The sequence below is a fragment of the Cololabis saira genome, chromosome 5 (genome assembly GCF_033807715.1).
Source record: "Cololabis saira isolate AMF1-May2022 chromosome 5, fColSai1.1, whole genome shotgun sequence".
Classification (NCBI taxonomy): domain Eukaryota; kingdom Metazoa; phylum Chordata; class Actinopteri; order Beloniformes; family Belonidae; genus Cololabis; species Cololabis saira.
In genome coordinates, this window is record NC_084591.1 from 12711617 (window position 1) to 12729721 (window position 18105).

The following is an 18105-nucleotide window of genomic DNA, read 5'->3' on the forward strand; positions in this document are numbered from 1 at the left end:
TAATTTTGCTCAATAAATCTGAATGTTTTCTGTTTTTCTTCACAGTTTATACTGTGTCAGTTCCATAACAAATATATACTCTAACAAATATCTACTCAAATATATACTCCGGCGCTTTTCCACTAGTACCTACTCAGCCCGACTTGCCTCGGTACGGCTCGTCACGCCTCATCCCGGCTCCACCCGTTTTGTCCTCGTTTCTTTTTCCACAGCCAGGTGAGAAGTGGGCGGGTTGGAGCGAAGCTGCTGTATTTGTACTTATTTATTTATTTAGAACAATTTGAAAAAATAGTGCAAGGAGGGAACGAAGCCCAGAGGGCTTGTACAGAGTTCCACTCCCGTCATCTACTGTAAACAGAAAATTAAATGTACAAACATAGGAAAACTCTAATTATAAACATGAAAAGAAAACAAAGATACATAATAGAGAATACATTGAAAAATTAGGACATGAGATGTTTTTTCAGCAATTTTTTGAAGGATATAAATGACAATGTGGACCTCAGAGACATATCTAAATTGTTCCAGAGTTTAGGACCTCTAAAGGAAATATTAAACTGATGAGAAGATGTTCGACAGAAGGGCGTAATCGATTGCGCAACCCCTTTGTTCATGTCGACGCTGATCAGAAATCAGCTGGAGCCGCGAGCGGCTGAGAGTAAAACAGAGCGCCTGTGGATCTGATCGTTCCTTATCACCCGTCTACATTCTTTTTTTAATTCTCTCGTCAGCCACCAGGTTTATGAACATCTGCACCTCAGAGTTGGATCACCAAACAGACGTTTGCGCTGTATAATAAAATCGCAGCGAGTCGCTCTCGCGCTGACTCCCGCTTCCTGATTCAAACGTCTGACGGCCCCCCGACCAATCGGTGGTGTGGAGGGTGGTGACGTCAGATATAGTGCCGGCTCAGCACGGTTAGAACCTCGGCAGAAAAGTTACAGAAAAAGTATCTGCTTGGCACGGCTGCACCCGCCTCGGCCCGTAGTGGAAAAGCGCAAGACGGGGGCGTGGCGGGTAGAAGCGTGCTGAGTAGGTACTAGTGGAAAAGCGCCATAACAGTCCAGCGTGGACTATATTTGTGTTGTAAAATAACTTTAAAAAAAAAAAAAGAAAGAAAGTGACTACGGTAATATCAATTTTGAAGCATCACCATATCAACTAGCATATTTCCCAGATAGCTGGAGGTTAATGAGTTATTTTAACAGATTCGTTGTTCTGCGTTCCATCTGTTGGATTTCCAAGTTCTTGTTTAAAGTTTCAACTGGAATGACCCCTGAAGTTGGAATTTGAGTGCAGAAAGTCAGAAATCTCCCCTACCCAGACTTCACAACTGTACATAGCTGCTAGTAGCATCAATAAAGTCCTGTTGGTTTTTTATCAGTAGATGTGTTGCTATGCTGTTTGTTGATCTGATGCATAGAAAGGTTTTTGGCAGACGAACATGCGTGTTTTAACTTTGCAGTCAGCTTGGGCGTGACGTCATTCCTGGTTCCGACCTCCGACTTCCAAGGATTTCTGGGGCAGCATTACAATCTGGAGCGTCTGGCGATATTTTTGGGTTTGTGCTGCCTCTAAAAGTGAGCCTGCTATCACTTAACCTTTTCAATGTCTTGAAATGAGATGACCCACTTTAATGCTACAAGCAGCAAATACATTCAACTAAAACTCTGGAGGATATCCTAACTTTTTTTTTCTGAGATGTGAATACCAATCGTACAAGATCTGTGTGCTCGACAGGTTATCTTTTTATGAGACCCAAAACAGAATTGAACCCTTCTTTACTTGCACTTCTCTAGTTAAAGTAGCTGTGTTTTTGATTCATTTTTCCTTTTTGCATGCTGCAAGTAGGGTTGCCACCCGTCCCGTAAAATACGGAATTGTCCTTTATTTGAGAAAAAAATGTTGCGTCCCGTATTGAACTAATACGGGACACGATTTGTACCGTATTTTCATTAACTTTTACACCATATTCTAGTTGAATTATTGAAATAAATGAACCTTTACCCCATATTCTAGTTGAATTATTGAAATAAATTAACTTTTACACCATATTCTAGTTGAATTATTGAAATAAATTAACTTTTACACCATATTCTAGTTGAATTATTGAAATAAATGAACTTTTACACCATATTCTAGTTGAATTATTGAAATAAATTAACTTTTACACCATATTCTTCACCTGTAGGCTATATTACATCTGGGCTGATGTGGACATACACTAGCATAGGAGGATATTTCAGTTGCTAGCATGGTTGTCTGTCTGTACAGTCATGCAAGTTCAATGCTATTAAAGCACTTTAAACTTTAAATCAAAGCATTTAGTTTTTTCATATAAAATAAACATTTTTATTCAGTTTAGAAGTTTTGGGGCTTTTTTTTTTGGCTCCTGCGCTGCTGAAATCAGGGCGTCCCTTATTTCTATTTCTGAAAGGTGGCAACCCTAGCTGCAAGTCTCCCTCTACTTTTTGGTTTGATTGTGTTGAGCAACTTTGGATAAGACCGCTAAATAAGATATCATGTAAAAACTTGTAAAATGGTTTAATTCGTATGACAGCCATAAAATAAATGTCCTTTAGTAGAGACGGGCGGATCTTCACATGGACCCAACACTCATATTGTGGGTGTTGACTTGAATCTGTGGTACAATCTGCTCCCAGCGTTCCAGATGTGTCACAGGGAGTGAAGGGGGGGGGGGCACAGAGCTAATCATGTGATCCCATGATAAAAATGTAATTTGTTATGAACTTTAGAAAAACCACTGAGGGCCACATGTTTGTGCTCATTGTTTGAGTCTGTAAATAACAAAGGGTGCAATATTGTCATGTGAGGCAGAAATGCACTATTATAACACTATGCTGGTTCCATATGAGCCCTGAAGCTGCATCCTGACCTCCATCCTTAAAGACACTTTGCCTTAGACAGCATACCTCCATATCTGGTTACAGATATTTTATTTTATTACTTTGAGATTCTTTTTTCTCTTCTTTATGGATGGTCATGTGAATGTTTTCAGTCCTGGTCCGACTGTCCTGATACAAGGTGTTCACTAAAAGGAGCTTAAGTGGTGTGGCAAGCATTTTGTGGGTCAACTCAGCAGGCGATAGGCTGAAGGAGGAGGAGATCATCCTTTTAGCCCAAAGGAAGATATTTTTTCTAAGAACGTATGGCTGTCTGATGATAGTCCTGAAAGAAAATTGCCTTAAAAACATCAATTACTTAAATACAGTTATACTTATCTATATTTTCATTTGAGTGAGACTGTAACTTGACTCAATATGTGTAAAAAAAACACATTAACGGTGAAAAACTGTGACAATCAAGTCCGGATCAGTTGAAATTGCTCCTGCTGCATGCCTTGGTAAATCTCATTAACTCCTGTTCATTCATCCATGGAACTCAAGCAACCACTCAAACGAATAAAATCTCCCAAGTCCTGAGGTGTTTTACAGACAAATAAATAAACACATGGCAAGAATCTGACAGACTGATTTTTTTTTTTACATGAGGCAAAACGTTGTATGTGCCTTTAAGAGCACTACGTCCCACTCTGCATGTCTTTCTCTGTGCTCATGTGTGTTTGTTGGCATCAGCTGTCTTCAGTACTGAATGGAACAAGGACATATTTTCCTTCCCGTCAATGGGACTAGATGAAGAGATGCCCTCTTCATTCTCCCGGCTGATATATCTCCATGCACAGAACAAAAAAATGGAAATGCAGCATCGACATGGAACAAAGAGAAGATCAAGATAAGACACAAGTTTGGATTACTCAAATGAGGGATCTTCATGTTGCTTAGAAAGAACATGCTTCAAATCTCAATGAGGTGTAGCTTAACCAAAACAGTTGCACATCCTTGTTTTTCTTGTTTTCTATTCAATGACTTAATTGCACTATGATGGAGAGTAAATCAACTTTAGTTACTCCTTCTGGCCCGTACGTATCTCCAACTTCACAGGCTGGCCGGAGCATCTTCAGGAGAATCAGCCGCACAGAAGACAGCAGTCCCTATCCCATCCCTGGCGTGGCTGCCGACGTCTTGCACATGCGAGTCAAAGAAGGAAGCAAAATCCGCAATTTACTGCACTTTGCAACAACTCGTATGCAGAAAGAGGGAGGTGACAGCAACGGGACATCCCCGAGACAAGTGATTTTCACGGGCTCGGACCGAGGAGTCACCAAGACCATCACCTGTGTGGAAATCCTGAAACGTAATGTGGCAGGACTGCATCAGGTGTCCAAGCTCTACTACAGGAGAGTGACTGAGGTTTGGGAGAATCCACAGCAGGGTGCAGCTGGTATATCGGTGGAAAAAACTGTTCCTGCCATCTGTATCCTACTCTCTAAAGACCCTCTGGATCCCCAGGAGCCTGGATATCAACCCCCACAAACTCTCAGTGTTTCCACGGAGGATGCAGAGAGCCGCTGTGGTCTGATCAAGATTGCCGGCAGTCCTTTGTCAAAACACACAGCCAAGAGACTTCGTCGGGGTGACAGGACTGCATGTCCTCCCTGAACCTGCAAAGTCTTGCTACATCATTCAAAGCAGAGATTTTATGTTTGTTTTATCCATAAATTTACAATATTTTCTACGGTCTTTCTGAAAATTCTGTGACAAAATACCACAGGGTTATAGTGCCACAGTAGGGCTGGGCGATATATCGAGATTTTAATATATATCGATATATTTTCAAACGCGATATGGTACGAGACAATATCGTTTATATTGATTACATTTTTTTTTTTTTTTTTTATGATTTTGATATAGCTTATTTTTGACAAATTTCCTTGAATGTTTTATTTGAGATTTGCACAAATGTTTTGTTATTTGTACAACTGTCAACCTCAGTGGAAAAGTCTGCCTGTTACTGTCTACATTGTATTAATTACACAGTGTATTTTAATTTAATTGTTATGCAGGAAAGGGATATTTGTTTTATTTTATTCAAGAAGCATTTTTATTCTATATATGCAGGCAGTTTATTTTTATTTCATTTGTTTTATACATTTTGATATTGTGCAGACCTCTGTTAATAAAGTTACCTGTGTAACATTTGGCACGAGGCATTGTATTAAAACTGACTGTTTTTTTAAGGGTTTGCCTCAGAAAAAAATTAAGCTAACAGAGATGCTATGCTATAATGCTTTGGGGGAAACCCCAATTATGGCACAGAAAAAATATCGATATATATCGAGTATCGCCATTCAACTAGAAAATATTAAGATATGACTTTTGGTCCATATCGCCCAGCCCTATGCCACAGCTTTCTTTCTAGCTGTGTCTTCTGCGTTTGCACCTTTGGTCATATCAGCACCCCAGTCTTTTTTCATTTTAAAATAATGTATTGCAGTTGCATATCCGGACCCTCACTGACTCCTAAGTTTATATCCTATGATGATGAGACCAGTTTGCATGCCCAGACAGCATGGATGTTAGTGTTAAGGGTAGGTGCATCTAACAAAGTGGCTGCACAGTGTTTTGTCAATGCAGCATGATTTGAAGACGAGTAATGGTAAACAACAGGGAGATTTAAAACTTGAGAAAAAAAAGGGAATTTTCAAGCCAGGAAAGCTCCAAGCAGTTTAACGGAGCTCCTTTTTCTGTTTCAAGCTGGCAGTGGCTTCAGTAAATCTCTCATGGGGGGTTAGGGTTTCCTCCCATAGTCCAGAAACATGCACGCTGAGCTGATTTGTGTTTGAACATTGGCCCTTGGAGCGATTGTGTACATTTGTGGTTGTTTTGGGTTTTTTTTTTGTTTTTTTTTGTAGGCCTGTGATGGACTGGAGGCCCTGTTCAGGATGTACCTAGGATTTTTCCCCAAAAACAGTCCCCAGCAGACCCTCCTACCCTGAACAGGATGAAGTGTGTAATTGGATGGATGCTTCCTTGGCATTAACTCTTCCTAAATAAAGTAATACTTACGCATTTCAAATGATTGTGGAGATAATTTCACTAAAGTGAGTGATGTCCCTGTCTACAAGGGATAAAAGAAGTACCACTTTTCCTTATATACAAAGAGAAAAAAGTACTGTCAGTATGAAAAATGTAATGTACCATATCAAACTTTGTTGCGCATAATACTCTGTAATTTTGCGTTTAAACTAAAAAGTAGCATGTGTGTGTAAACTATTTTCTCTAGTATTATAAACTGTCACAGTTATATGCAATACTTGTTTAAAAAGAAACAATGGGTCCCTTAGATTTAGTTAAATGTTTCTTGTTAAGTTCAATTTTACTATACACCATTGAAGAGATAGTATATTCTGTCTATACGTACTCTACTTGTCGCACATTTGATATGATAGTCTTTTTTTTTTCTGGCATGGAGATATTTATAATAGATGTCATTATAACCAAACGTCTGTGAGAATAAAAACGTTACATAGATTTGATTTGATTTGATTTGATTTGATTTGATTTGATTTGTTTATTTGCACAACATAAAAAAACGGTACAAAAGTTTAAATAAACATAAAAAAACATGAAAATATGTGCAGGTGAGAAAGGAAGCCCTAAATGGGCTTGTTCAAAGTTCTCACCAGGAAAAATACATTGTATTGAAATAATAGCAAGAACCAAAAAACAAAAAAACAAAAAAAAACAGCGTTCAAAAAAGATGGATATAAACAGACAATTTCTCGGTGTGCACGTGCAGAAGTGAGTCCACATTAAGTGGAAGCACTCTAGACGCTTGGTCAATAAGGCTGGTCTTCAATCTCTGTTTGAAACTATTAATAGACAGTGAAGATTTTGCGATAAGTATATGAGAGTTCCAGAGTGAGGCACCTCTGTCTTTGATGGAGAACTGAGTGCTATTGGTACGACTGAATGAAGAATGGAGATCCTCAAATTGTCTGGTATTATAGTTATGAATTTGCGAATTGGTCTTAAAAAAATCTTTGAAAGTACTTGGAAGCCTATTTGCAAGATAAGTGCATTTGTAAATGAAAGCACATGATTGGAGTATGTTAATATCATAGATGGATAATAAATTTAATTTTTTAAACAAAAGGGGCAGATGGGGCCAAATAGGAGGCAGAAGTAGCTATTCTTACAAATTTCTTTTGAGTAATGAGTAATTTGTGTAGATTTGATGAATATGTACTTGCCCAAACAATGTTGCCATAAATGAGATAAGGATAAATTAAACTGTAATACAGAGTAACGAGACAAGCCTGATGGACCAAACCTCTGATTCTTCTGATGATACCAAGGGATCTAGAGATTTTGTTAGTTACAGAATGTATATGCTCTTTCCAGGACAAATTCTCATCCACAAAGACACCTAGAAATTTGGTGGATGAAACCTGATTGATTGTAATACCACCAATAGAAATCTTAGCTTTTTGCGGACAATATTTTTTGTTTTTACTTGCAAATACAATGAAATTAGATTTGTTAACATTTAACGACAACTTATTTGCAAGGAACCATTTTGAAAGCATTGCTATACCAGAATTAGCTTGCTCAATAAGTGAATCAAAATTTCTGTGAGTTAGTATCAAATTGGTATCATCAGCAAATAAGATTGGTGTAAAGGATGAAGATACAGTAGCCAGGTCATTTACATAAATGAGAAATAAAAGGGGTCCTAGTATTGATCCCTGAGGGACTCCACATGACATCTTAACATTGGAAGAAAAACAACCGTTGGCATGCACATGTTGTTCGCGGTTATGAACATAACTAGACAACCATTTCAAAGTAATATCATGGAAACCATAATGATGTAATTTGTCAAGTAAAATAGTATAATCCACAGTATCAAAAGGCTTTGGAAAGATCTATGAAAATGCCAAGAGCAAATTCTTTATTATTAATAGCAGTATAGATTCTTTCCACCAGTTGTAAAAGGGCCATATCTGTGGAGTGATTTTTTCTAAAACCATATTGATGCTCGTATAAGATATTGTGTTTGTGATATAGACACTTTTAATCTCTATTCGCATGTCCAGCACTTTAAAATATTTATTGTATTCTTCTCTTGATTTGATGGGGGCGGCCCCCTAGCGCCCTCTACCGGCCAGCCAACCACACAGGGTAAAAATAAAACCAAGGACGGGTCAGTGTAGCCGGTGAAATCCAGCTGGCGCATGCGCAGAGCAGCCCTGGTACCGGTCCTGATCGCCAGAACCCGCAGCTCGTCCCTCAACATGTTCAGAGCAGCCGTCCGACTCTCGCTCTCCGGTGCCCGGAGTCTAGCCCGCACGCAGCAGGGCAGCCGAGGTATGTGTGAACTTTTATTTACTCAAAAAACCAAAATAAAAACCACAATCCTGAAACAATCAGAGGTGATTCACTGAAAAGCTTCTCCTGGACACCGGAGAAGCTCAATTTAACCACATTCAGTCCGATACAGACCTCATCCACCCGAGCAGAGCGGTTCTGGTCCTCGGGAGAGTCCCGGGACTCTGGGACGGCGGTGTCCTTGTCGTGACCCGGCCGGCAGGGCCTGTGCTAAATGCTAACGGCTAACAGATTTATAGTTCTGCGTTAAATCGACGCAGAGCCTACGGCGTAGCTTCTGCGTCGATGTAACGCAGAACCATAAATCAGCCTTAACAGGCTGCTTTTTATTAAAACTTTATTTAACAAGAACAATGACAAACTCAGGTGTAAACACAAGGGCATCAGATTGAGAAACATGTGCATGTTGGGCTGAAAAGGCTGAATTATATGGCTGTTTTCCATGACTAATTTGTCAGAAAATGACCTGATGGGAAAAATAAATAAACGAATGAAAAATGAGTTCTTAAATAATAAATAAGGAAGGAAAATCATACTGACAAGTACAAGGGGTTCAGGATAAATTGACAGTTTGAATTTAGGATATTGTATCTTGTTTCTGTTGTATTTATTTTTTGTTATTTTGTCTTTTCTTTCTTTTCTTTTAATTTTTAAATTTTTATATATGATATTGTGAGGAAGGGACAGGAGGACTAAATAAGCGTTCTGCTTCCTCCTTTTTCCCTCTCGAACACATTGTTTTGCCGTGTGTTTTATTTTTGGATGAGACTGTTAAATTGTTTTGCTTTTTTTATGTTGACGCTTTTAATTTGATGGGTTTTGTTGGGTTCGAGACAAAGCCAACAATAAATATATAAAACGGTTCTAATCAGAGTATACAATTCGACTGCAAGGGGAGTATTTGTGTTTTAGACACTGTTGAAATAAGGATATTTCATTTGAGTTGCTAACTGGGTTAACTTACCTGCTCAGCCAACTACTTTTTAACATGGAACTGATGAGACATTGAGCCTATAAAAGAGTCAAAATCGACTCATAGACCTGACTTTTTCCTATTGAAGGGGTCTTTAAGCTAAGATGTTGCTGCTGTACCCTTTTGGCTGGGGGATTACGACACGAGGGATATATGTCAAATGGTTTTACTGTTTATGTCAACCCACTACGTGCAGAGTCGTGTCGGGCTGATGGCAGTGATCCCGGATGAGTCACATTGCACTTGTCCTTTTTGCTCTTTAGTCAGTGTATCCTTGTCTGCTTGTTCTGGATTACATAACGCTAAATGTCGATGAAGGGGGCTCTTTTTATTTATTTTTCTTATTGGAAAGGTACATCCTTTTTTCTTTTTTCTAACATAATTTTATTTAATTTTTTTCTAATTTACTTTTCAGCTGTTTTGGCCCAAAGGTGTTACTCACATGGGAAAGAGGAGACCGATGAGGAGTTTGATGCCCGCTGGATCACTTATTTCAGCAAGCCTGATATTGATGCATGGGAACTGAGAAAGGGTAAGTTTGTGTGTGGCGCTGACACTGAATCATTAAACGTTTAGGATACTAAGTTGTTAAAAGATGACAAAATGCATTTTGTTAAACAATTACAAATATTTCCCATGAGACAGAGGAGTTTTCTGAGCTGTACACAACATGAGTTAATTCTTGGCATTAAGGTCATGCAATGAAGAGATTTGTTTTGTCATCTGTTTAGTTAAATTACAAAAATAATTGTACAGATTTCTGTAATTAATTTTGCCACCACGTAAGGCTGGAGCATATGGCCGAACCATTATACATCTGTATTTTCAGATTGATATATTAGTCTTTTTTGATGGATTTTACTATTGTAATAATAAAAAGAATAATAGTGTTATAGAACACTAAATTTCCTTTACTGTCAACTAGTGTAGGCATTTACCAGATGTTTTCTTCTATCTTACTGTTTCTACTCTCTAATGCGCTGTGTCAGTTAAACTGAATTCTTACTAAAGACGTTACTATTTTTACGTAAACTATTAACCAGCAACACAATGAGTGAGAGATGGTGATGGAAATAAGACTCATGAAAACAACACACAATAACTGATTTTACTGCGATGTTTAATAAAGTCTACTTTGAAATGTGCGTTTTAATTTGAGCTTAACTTGTAGGGTTTTATGATTCGGGTAAATAATCTAATTGCGATATTATTTATTTATTTTTTCTCTAATATAGCGATTTTAATATGCAAGTTAAAAAAAAACCTAAGGGTTGATTTTAATACTAACACATTTTTATACGTTCTATACTTATATATTTTTCAGAAACTAACTTCAGTGTTAGCAGAGATCACTCCAACTCCATTTCAAAGTGGGACATTTAAACTCACCAAACGAGTGAAGAAATATAACACAGATCTAATTTTGTTACTCGTTTAAATACCTCCTTCTTTTTAAGGTCACATAAATTACCAATCTCTTCCTACTGATCTGTGAACTGAGACTGAGACCCCGTCCACACGTAGCCGGGTATTTTTAAAAACGAATATTTCCCCCCTCCGTTTATAAAAAAATTTGCATCCACACATAACCGAAGATCTGCGTTTTCGACCACATTCATAACCTGTAGATCATCTGCGGCTCCCGGGAAGCTGCACCTCCGTGGGCTCCGCGGCGGCTCCGCGGGCACCGTAGGGTGCGCGTTGCCGCGTACCCTACGGTTGTAGGCTCTGTGTCGGTGTAACGCAGTAAGCGGTGGTCAAGACCAGAGACCATTTATTTAATAGCTTGGAGAACAGATGCTGGATCATCTGTAGTAAACAAAAGGCGCGCGTCAGAGCAGATTTGTTGTTGTTTTGGCGCATAATGTGACGTTCGAAAACGCAAAACTCCGGTTGTGTGTGTCTACACGCATCTACATAAACGGAGTTTTCAAAAATCTTCACTTTGCCCGGAGTTTTTTTAAAGCTTCGTTTATTTGCGTTTTCGTGTGGATGACAGGTCCAAACGTAGGAAAATATCTCCGGTTTAGCAGATATCCGCAGATATCCGGCTACGTGTGGACGGGGTCTGATACATAACATGGTCTTTGACTCACTTGAAGGAAGAAAGGAAGGTTAATCAGCATCGTGCTCCAAAATATTGATAACTTTGATCAGAGTTCTGATAGGCAGATAATTCTCAGTATCCAATATCCCACAGTGAGAAAATGAACATTAAGTTTGGATTAATTGTTAAAAATATTGTTTTGATTATTCAAAATTGACAAATTAAACTCCTGCTGTACGGTTGATCAATATTGTGCACCCAGGCTTGGTCACACTACTGCCACCATACAGTATCTTTAGCTAAGACATCAGTAATTGCCTGAGTGATTTCCCCTTGCAGCTTTAAATTCTGCTCGCATGGAGTCCCACTTTCCAACATTTTGGACAATGATCCCCATCTTTGCCTTTTTGGCTTGTCTGGCACAATAGCTCTTTACATTTTAGTCATACAACTGTCATACATGACTGTATGGTGGTTTAAGTGTTGGAAAAAGTTTGGATTTTTACTCCATGAAGTAGCAACGTTAGCACAGCATGCCCTGCACACCTGACATTGCACAGCATAATCCCCCAGTGCGGTTATGCTGTTCCACTTCTGGACCAAAGTTTCGGCTGATTCAGTTTGACTGTTGCGTCAAGCCAGAGGCAATCATGCAACAGAACAAAGCACAGCATGAAAAGTTGATGCAATCCAGTGAATCAACTCCTCCTCAGCTCATCTCACTCTTGCATCACATGACAACCGTATAATCGCACTTGTTATGATTACAAAATCGCATTTTATAATATTGCGATATTATGGCAAATGCGATTGATCATTCATCCTTATTTACATGCATGTAAAATAGCTGAGAATGTTGATCAATCAGTCAGTCAATCTTTATTTGTATAGCACTTTTTAAAACAACCACATGTTGACCAAACCAACCCCTGGAGGTCGTGGGTAAAGTATGCAGTCTCAGTAGAGATTTCAACCATGTACAAGGAGAGAAGGAGAGGTTAATTGTAAAAATCAACGAAAAATATTACCATGTATCAGTAATATGTACATAAAACTCTTAGTTCTCCTCCTCACGGATAGTTAATGTCTTGTGTACCCTTCGACATAGTGTGTTTCTCCGCCCTCTGTTCTTCATTCTCTCTTTCTGGCCTCCCTTTTCCCGCTCTGTCCGACCGAACTTCGGCAGGAGGGTCCCCCCTTATGATCCAGGTCCTGCACAAGGTTTCTTCCCTCCTACAGGTTTTTCTCCCACTAGGGGAATTTTACCTGCCGTTTTTATGTAATAATTGCGGGGGTCATGTTCTTGGTCTCTGGAAAGATCTTGTATTGTAATAGACGATATCCCATCCTTGTTATAAAGTACGTATAATATCAGAAAGGACAGGACCTTGTGAGTAATTACTTCAAACGAGCAGATGACCATGTGATTTCCACATGATCTCAACCTTGAAAGGGTAAATGACAGTCTCACGACACGCTCTGCAGCACTCGGCTGTTGAAATGTTCCCAGTCAGTGGGACCTTTAGTTTCGCTGAGGACAGAACAAAAACATACGAAAAAACAGGAGCTTGGTGATTAAGCACCTGGTGGGACACTGGGTTATGGGTGGAAAGTTTTCATTCTCGCAGGGCTGTTCTGGGAACGCTCTCCAACAGAAATGTTCTTTTTTTTTTTTCCTCTTTCCCTTAAGCATGTTGCTATTTTTAAAACTAGTTGCTTTGGTGGCATCATTCAGGTGAAATGGATAGCATCAGATTATATTATATAGAAATGATATTGTCTCAGGTTATATCATTTGAAAAAAGGAATGAAAATGAAAAGCTGTGTTTCCCAGTAAGGTGCAAATATCAAAAGGTGTGTCTTTTTCGTTTTGACGCAGAACCATAACTCAGCCTTAAGGCTTTGCAGTCACTCAGATCAGCATTGACTCTGCAGGATGGGCAGAGTCTTCCATGAGTAATTTGTCAAAAAATGACATAATGGAGTGTAATTAACTCTAATCCAAGGGTACTTCTGTACAAAATTGTATTTTTTAACTTTTTTTTTATTTAATGGGCTTTGATATTTGAATGAATGAATTTATTTCAGACAATTGCTAAAGTGATTGGTGAACATTATTTACATTATAAGAACAATCCCAAGCAACATATACATATTCACCAGTATTAGCTCATCATCACAATATATTTTCGTATATAAATTTGTACATAATAGAAAAATATATAATAATATAATAATAAACATGTAAGTATTTATACCTTCAGATATGAAATTGATTGATGCAAATTGTCAGAAAAGGGGGCATGAAGAAGTAATTCTAGTAGTATTTGTAAGTGACATGCTAAACAAATAAGAGGAAAACATGTTAAAAGGGAGAGTTTAAATCAGTTTAATGTGTGCTAATTAGACCCTCCAGAAAAACGCGGGCAAAAATCCTTGATTCCGCGGACTAAAATCCTTGATTCCGCGGGCTAAAATCCTTGATTTTGCGGGCTAAAATCATTGATTATGCGATTTAATGTGCGGGTTTTTTATGTGCTTTTATGCGGTGAAATTGCGGAATATGCTGTAAGTTGCGGAATAGGGCGGAAAGTTGCAAAATATGCGAAATATGCAGGAAGTTGCGGATTCGGCGCTGAGCTCTTCCCTCTTAAATTCAGCGGGTCGTCTGATCTGAGGTCGTAAGAGAAAAAAAAGGAGAGCGCGGGTGGAGAGGAGAGGCGACCGGCCCCCGGGCCGGTCGCCTCTCCTCTCCACCCGCGGCTCGGTGCTCGGGTGATTGCCGGGCGCACCGGCGCGACGAGGGGGACGAGACAGAGCTCCGTCACCACCCCCCCCACGCGTCCGCCGCCACTATCCCCCAAGTGGATGGGAACGTGCGTCCGCCTCCGCCGGCCCTCGCAGGCGCAGTGGTACGCGGTCAGCGCGGATCCTGAGTCCACCGGCAGCCGCGCCCACCGCGCAAGCGGGGGACCCTCTTTTTCCTCTCACCCCCGCGGGTGAGAGCTGCTGTTTGCGGGGTGGCGGTTTCTGCGAGCGGTGCGGAGGTCCCCGGGCGGGTCCCGCACGTCGCGACCGGGCATCCCGATATGTCACTCACAACACTCCCCCCTTTTTCCAAACTTTATGCGAAAATGTCGGCGATGATGCGGTGAAATCAAGCGAGCCCCGCATAATTCGCATATTCAGCGCGGACAAATGCAATATTAACCCCAGTAAAAGTGATTTTTCTGCACCAGACATTGAAATCCACGGAAGGTCTGTAAATCCACGGACAGCCGTGAAATCCGCGAAAAATTCCGCGATCACGGAATCGCGGATTCCTGGAGGGTCTAGCTAATGGTGGCTACGAAGTCCCTCCAGTGGGATCAGTTTGTTATTTTACACTGAAATTAAGTAGCGTCCTCTGACCTTATGGCATTCTCCGTCTTTCCTGCTGGGACTGTCTGTATATTCCTTAGTGTGACAGGAAGAATAAAGTCCTAGTTTTCCAACACTTCCCCTTACATGCTGCTCTGTGGAGTGAGGATGTCTGAGAAGGTCCCAGCTCAGATGGCTTGGAAATGACCTCAAGTCTGAGGAAGGAAGACCTAATGATAGTTTAACGTTGGAAGCACAGACGGGCTTCCTTTCCTGTGTTTCTGCAGTGTAGAAAAGCAAGATACTCACATTTCCTGTACTTTGGAAGAGACAAGCTTTTTAATACTAGTGCTGATTGTTTCCTTTTTCTACTTGAATTATGGTGTAGGTATTAAAATGATTGTTTTTTTTTTAATTAAGAAAAAAAAACTAGGAAGGATCTTGTTTATTTATAACCGCTTTTCTTTTTTGACAAAAACTGCAAAAAAAATTTAGGAAATTACAGCTTAGTTGGCTGTCCAGGAATTTCCCCCCCCAGCAATTTTTAATATAAAATTGAAAAATTATAACTAAAATTAGAAACTGTATAATCAGAGATTTACAGGAGTAGCACTCAGGTAAACATGAAATTGCAAACATGTGATATATTTGTTGCTTGAGCTACTCTTCAGACTGTATTATGGAGTTAGACCTTTAATACCCAACCTTATTTGGAACAGCGTAGACAGGCCTGACCCAGACAGAACAGGTCTGCGTGGGAAAAGTGCTGCAACTTTTTCTATTTCAACCCCTGATGCAGCAAAGATAGCAACGCGAAGCTGTACCTAGACAAAATGGGCTATTCTTTGATCTGATCCTTTACTTTGGTTTAACTCAACAGTACTTTATTAATCCCGTAGGGAAATTACAAGAAATAACTAGATGTTTGTGATGGTCTCATTTATATTTTCTTCAAATACTGATGTACAGTTTTTTAAAACTCATTGTAATTTTACAGCTGTGTGTAGTTTTATCAAACATTACTTCAGTAATTGAATTATTGGATGCTGTTGGAGGATCAATACACACTATTAATAGAATTTTAAGTTGCACCGTGGCTTGGCAAGTTTATTTGTAGAGCACAATTCATACACAAGGCTATTCGAAGTGCTTTACAGCTACATAAAATTACAAGAAGGCAAATCAATTAATTCTAAAAAACCTTCATTGAATAATTAAATTAAAAAAGCTAAATAGAACTGTTTTCAGCCCATTGGTAAATGTTGAGAAAAAAGTCGAAATGTCGAGGAAATAGTCAAAATTTCGAGAAGAAAGTCGAAATGTTGAGAAAAAAGTCGAAATGTCGAGATTAATGTTGAAGTACAATCTCGAGAAAAATCTCAAAATGTCGAGAAAAATCTCAAAATGTCGAGAAAAAAGTCAAAATGTCAAGTTAATGTTGAAGTAAAATTTAAAGAAAAAAGTCGAAATGTCGAGATTAAAAAGGAAGAAAAAAAGAAGAAGAAAAAAGGTCAAACATTTTTGAAAAAGCTCCAGGGAGCCACTAGGGCGGCGCTAAAGAGCCGCATGCGGCTCTTGAGCCGCGGGTTGCCGACTCCTGCACTAGTCTAGCCTGCTGGAGACAAATGTGTGGATTCCTCTTTCTAAATCTGACACTATTTGTTTGATTCTGGCAATGTTTTTTAGATGGTAAAAAGCTGCTGATGTTATTGATTTAATGTGGCTGTTAAAGTTCAGATCCGAGTCCAATACAACCCTTAGATTTTTTAACCTGGGGTTATCAGAGACCAACTTAAAATAGACTACTATACCCAGTAGCACGGTGGCTCAAAGGAAGGCTCTGCAAAGGGTCGTGACTACTTCCCAAAAAATCATGGGCGGCCCTCTCCCCTCACTGGAGGACTTGCACAACAACCGCTGTATTAAAAAGACAAAACAGATCACAAAGGACACTTCTCACCCTGGACACTGTTGCCCTCAGGTAGACGGGACAGAGCAATAAAAACAAGAAGAACCCGATTTAGAGACAGTTTTTATCCTACATCTGTAACAAAACTCAATTTACTCAAAAACAAACTGTAACTGATATGAGGGATTGTGTGCATGTGTAGGCTATTTTTAATTGTTCATTGGCTTTAATCATTTATTTGTTTTATTTTGTGTTGTGTGAAAGTGTTTTTGTAGGCTATGGCCTGTTTGTTTTTTTAGCACTGACTGATGGCACTTTTAATTTTGTTATATAACAATGACTAATAAAGATCTAATTGAATCTAAATAATTAATCTAAATAACGAAAAGAGTCCTGTTGTGACTCTGATTCTCGTGGAAGCCCGTTTTTGCTGCAGAAGAATAAGATGCACCGTTTTTTTTTAGTTTAGTTTATTTTCGGTCATGACACACAAAAAAAAAGAATAAAAATGACAACAAGAAAACGAATACACTGTTCAAAGAAAACATTACAAAAAAGTTTCCAATATACAAATAAACAAATAACATCTAGACCGAAAAAGGTGTAGGCTGAAGCAAAGCTTATTATTTGCCTACCCTCAAAAAGATTAATTAAATTAATGAAATAAAAGTAAGAAGTAAGAGAAAGACTGCCAGTAAAACAAATTGCCTCCATGGGGATAACAAAAATCCCTCAAGAAATAAAAAAGATTTAAAAAAAAAAGGTGCAGTCTACATGTTACCTTCATCCTTAAAAAAATCTAAGCAAATCTCCAATTAAATAAATACCCAAATCAACATAGCAAGCATCACCACTCATTAATTTAATATAAGGACATCATCCTTCTTTTCAATGTTTCTTTAAATAAGGTTAAGGTTTTACATAATTTCAAATCCCTTTCCGTTTTAGATGTTGACTGCTAGAAAATATTTCAATGGGATCAAATGTTCAATATTAAAAGGGGCTGGGAGTGATTTCTGTTGCTGTTCTGCAAATAAAGATAATCTCAATGTTTCAGGGATGAACACATTGATCGGGTATGACCTGGTACCCGAGCCAAAGATCCTGGATGCGGCACTGAGGGCCTGTCGGAGATTGAATGACCTGGCCAGTGCACTTCGAATTTTGGAAGCGGTGAAGGTGAGCACATCGGGGAACGCTGTTGGCCACCATCCTTTTACAATTCGTAGTCATTCGTTAAGGATTAACCGTTTCCATTATTCATTGCCACAGGACAAGTCTGGGCCTCATAAAGACATCTACCCATACCTGATCCAGGAGCTGCGGCCAACATTAGACGAGCTTGGCATCCCTACACCTGAAGAGCTTGGCATGGACAAAGTTTAATTAAGTAAGTCCTGACATTCTCTAAAGTCAAGTACTTCCCTTTCAATATGGTGGTCTAACAAATCTGTTTCTTCTTCTTCTTCTTCAGATCTAGTGATGGAGAACACACCCAGAACACAACACCGTTATATTTAAATGTTTGCATCAACATGTGCACGTTATTTAATTTGGCCTTTAT

At 39.1% G+C, this 18105-nt stretch overlaps 2 protein-coding genes across 2 annotated transcripts in view; both read left to right on the forward strand.

The window, feature by feature from the left end:
- Positions 1 to 3612: 3612 nt before the first annotated feature.
- On the forward strand, positions 3613 to 4976 carry rpp25a (ribonuclease P and MRP subunit p25, a). The gene has a single exon (XM_061722458.1). It carries the CDS (start codon positions 3900 to 3902, stop codon positions 4518 to 4520), a length of 621 nt encoding a protein of 206 aa, XP_061578442.1. The 5' UTR covers positions 3613 to 3899; the 3' UTR covers positions 4521 to 4976.
- Positions 4977 to 8074: 3098 nt separating this feature from the next.
- LOC133443748 (cytochrome c oxidase subunit 5A, mitochondrial) overlaps positions 8075 to 18105 on the forward strand; it is a 10322-nt gene continuing 291 nt past the window's right edge. The window contains exons 1-5 of the mRNA XM_061720940.1: positions 8075 to 8231; positions 9641 to 9757; positions 17599 to 17720; positions 17814 to 17931; positions 18016 to 18105. The exon at positions 18016 to 18105 is cut by the window's right edge and continues 291 nt beyond it. Of these exons, the coding sequence (XP_061576924.1) occupies positions 8099 to 8231; positions 9641 to 9757; positions 17599 to 17720; positions 17814 to 17927 (486 nt within the window). The 5' untranslated portion in view covers positions 8075 to 8098 and the 3' untranslated portion in view covers positions 17928 to 17931; positions 18016 to 18105. The remainder of the gene's footprint in view (positions 8232 to 9640; positions 9758 to 17598; positions 17721 to 17813; positions 17932 to 18015) is intronic.

What these genes read in the sequence shown, in the direction of transcription:
- rpp25a (XM_061722458.1), top strand. Translation starts at nt 3,900, where the DNA reads ATGATGGAGAGTAAATCAACTTTAGTTACTCCTTCTGGCCCGTACGTA.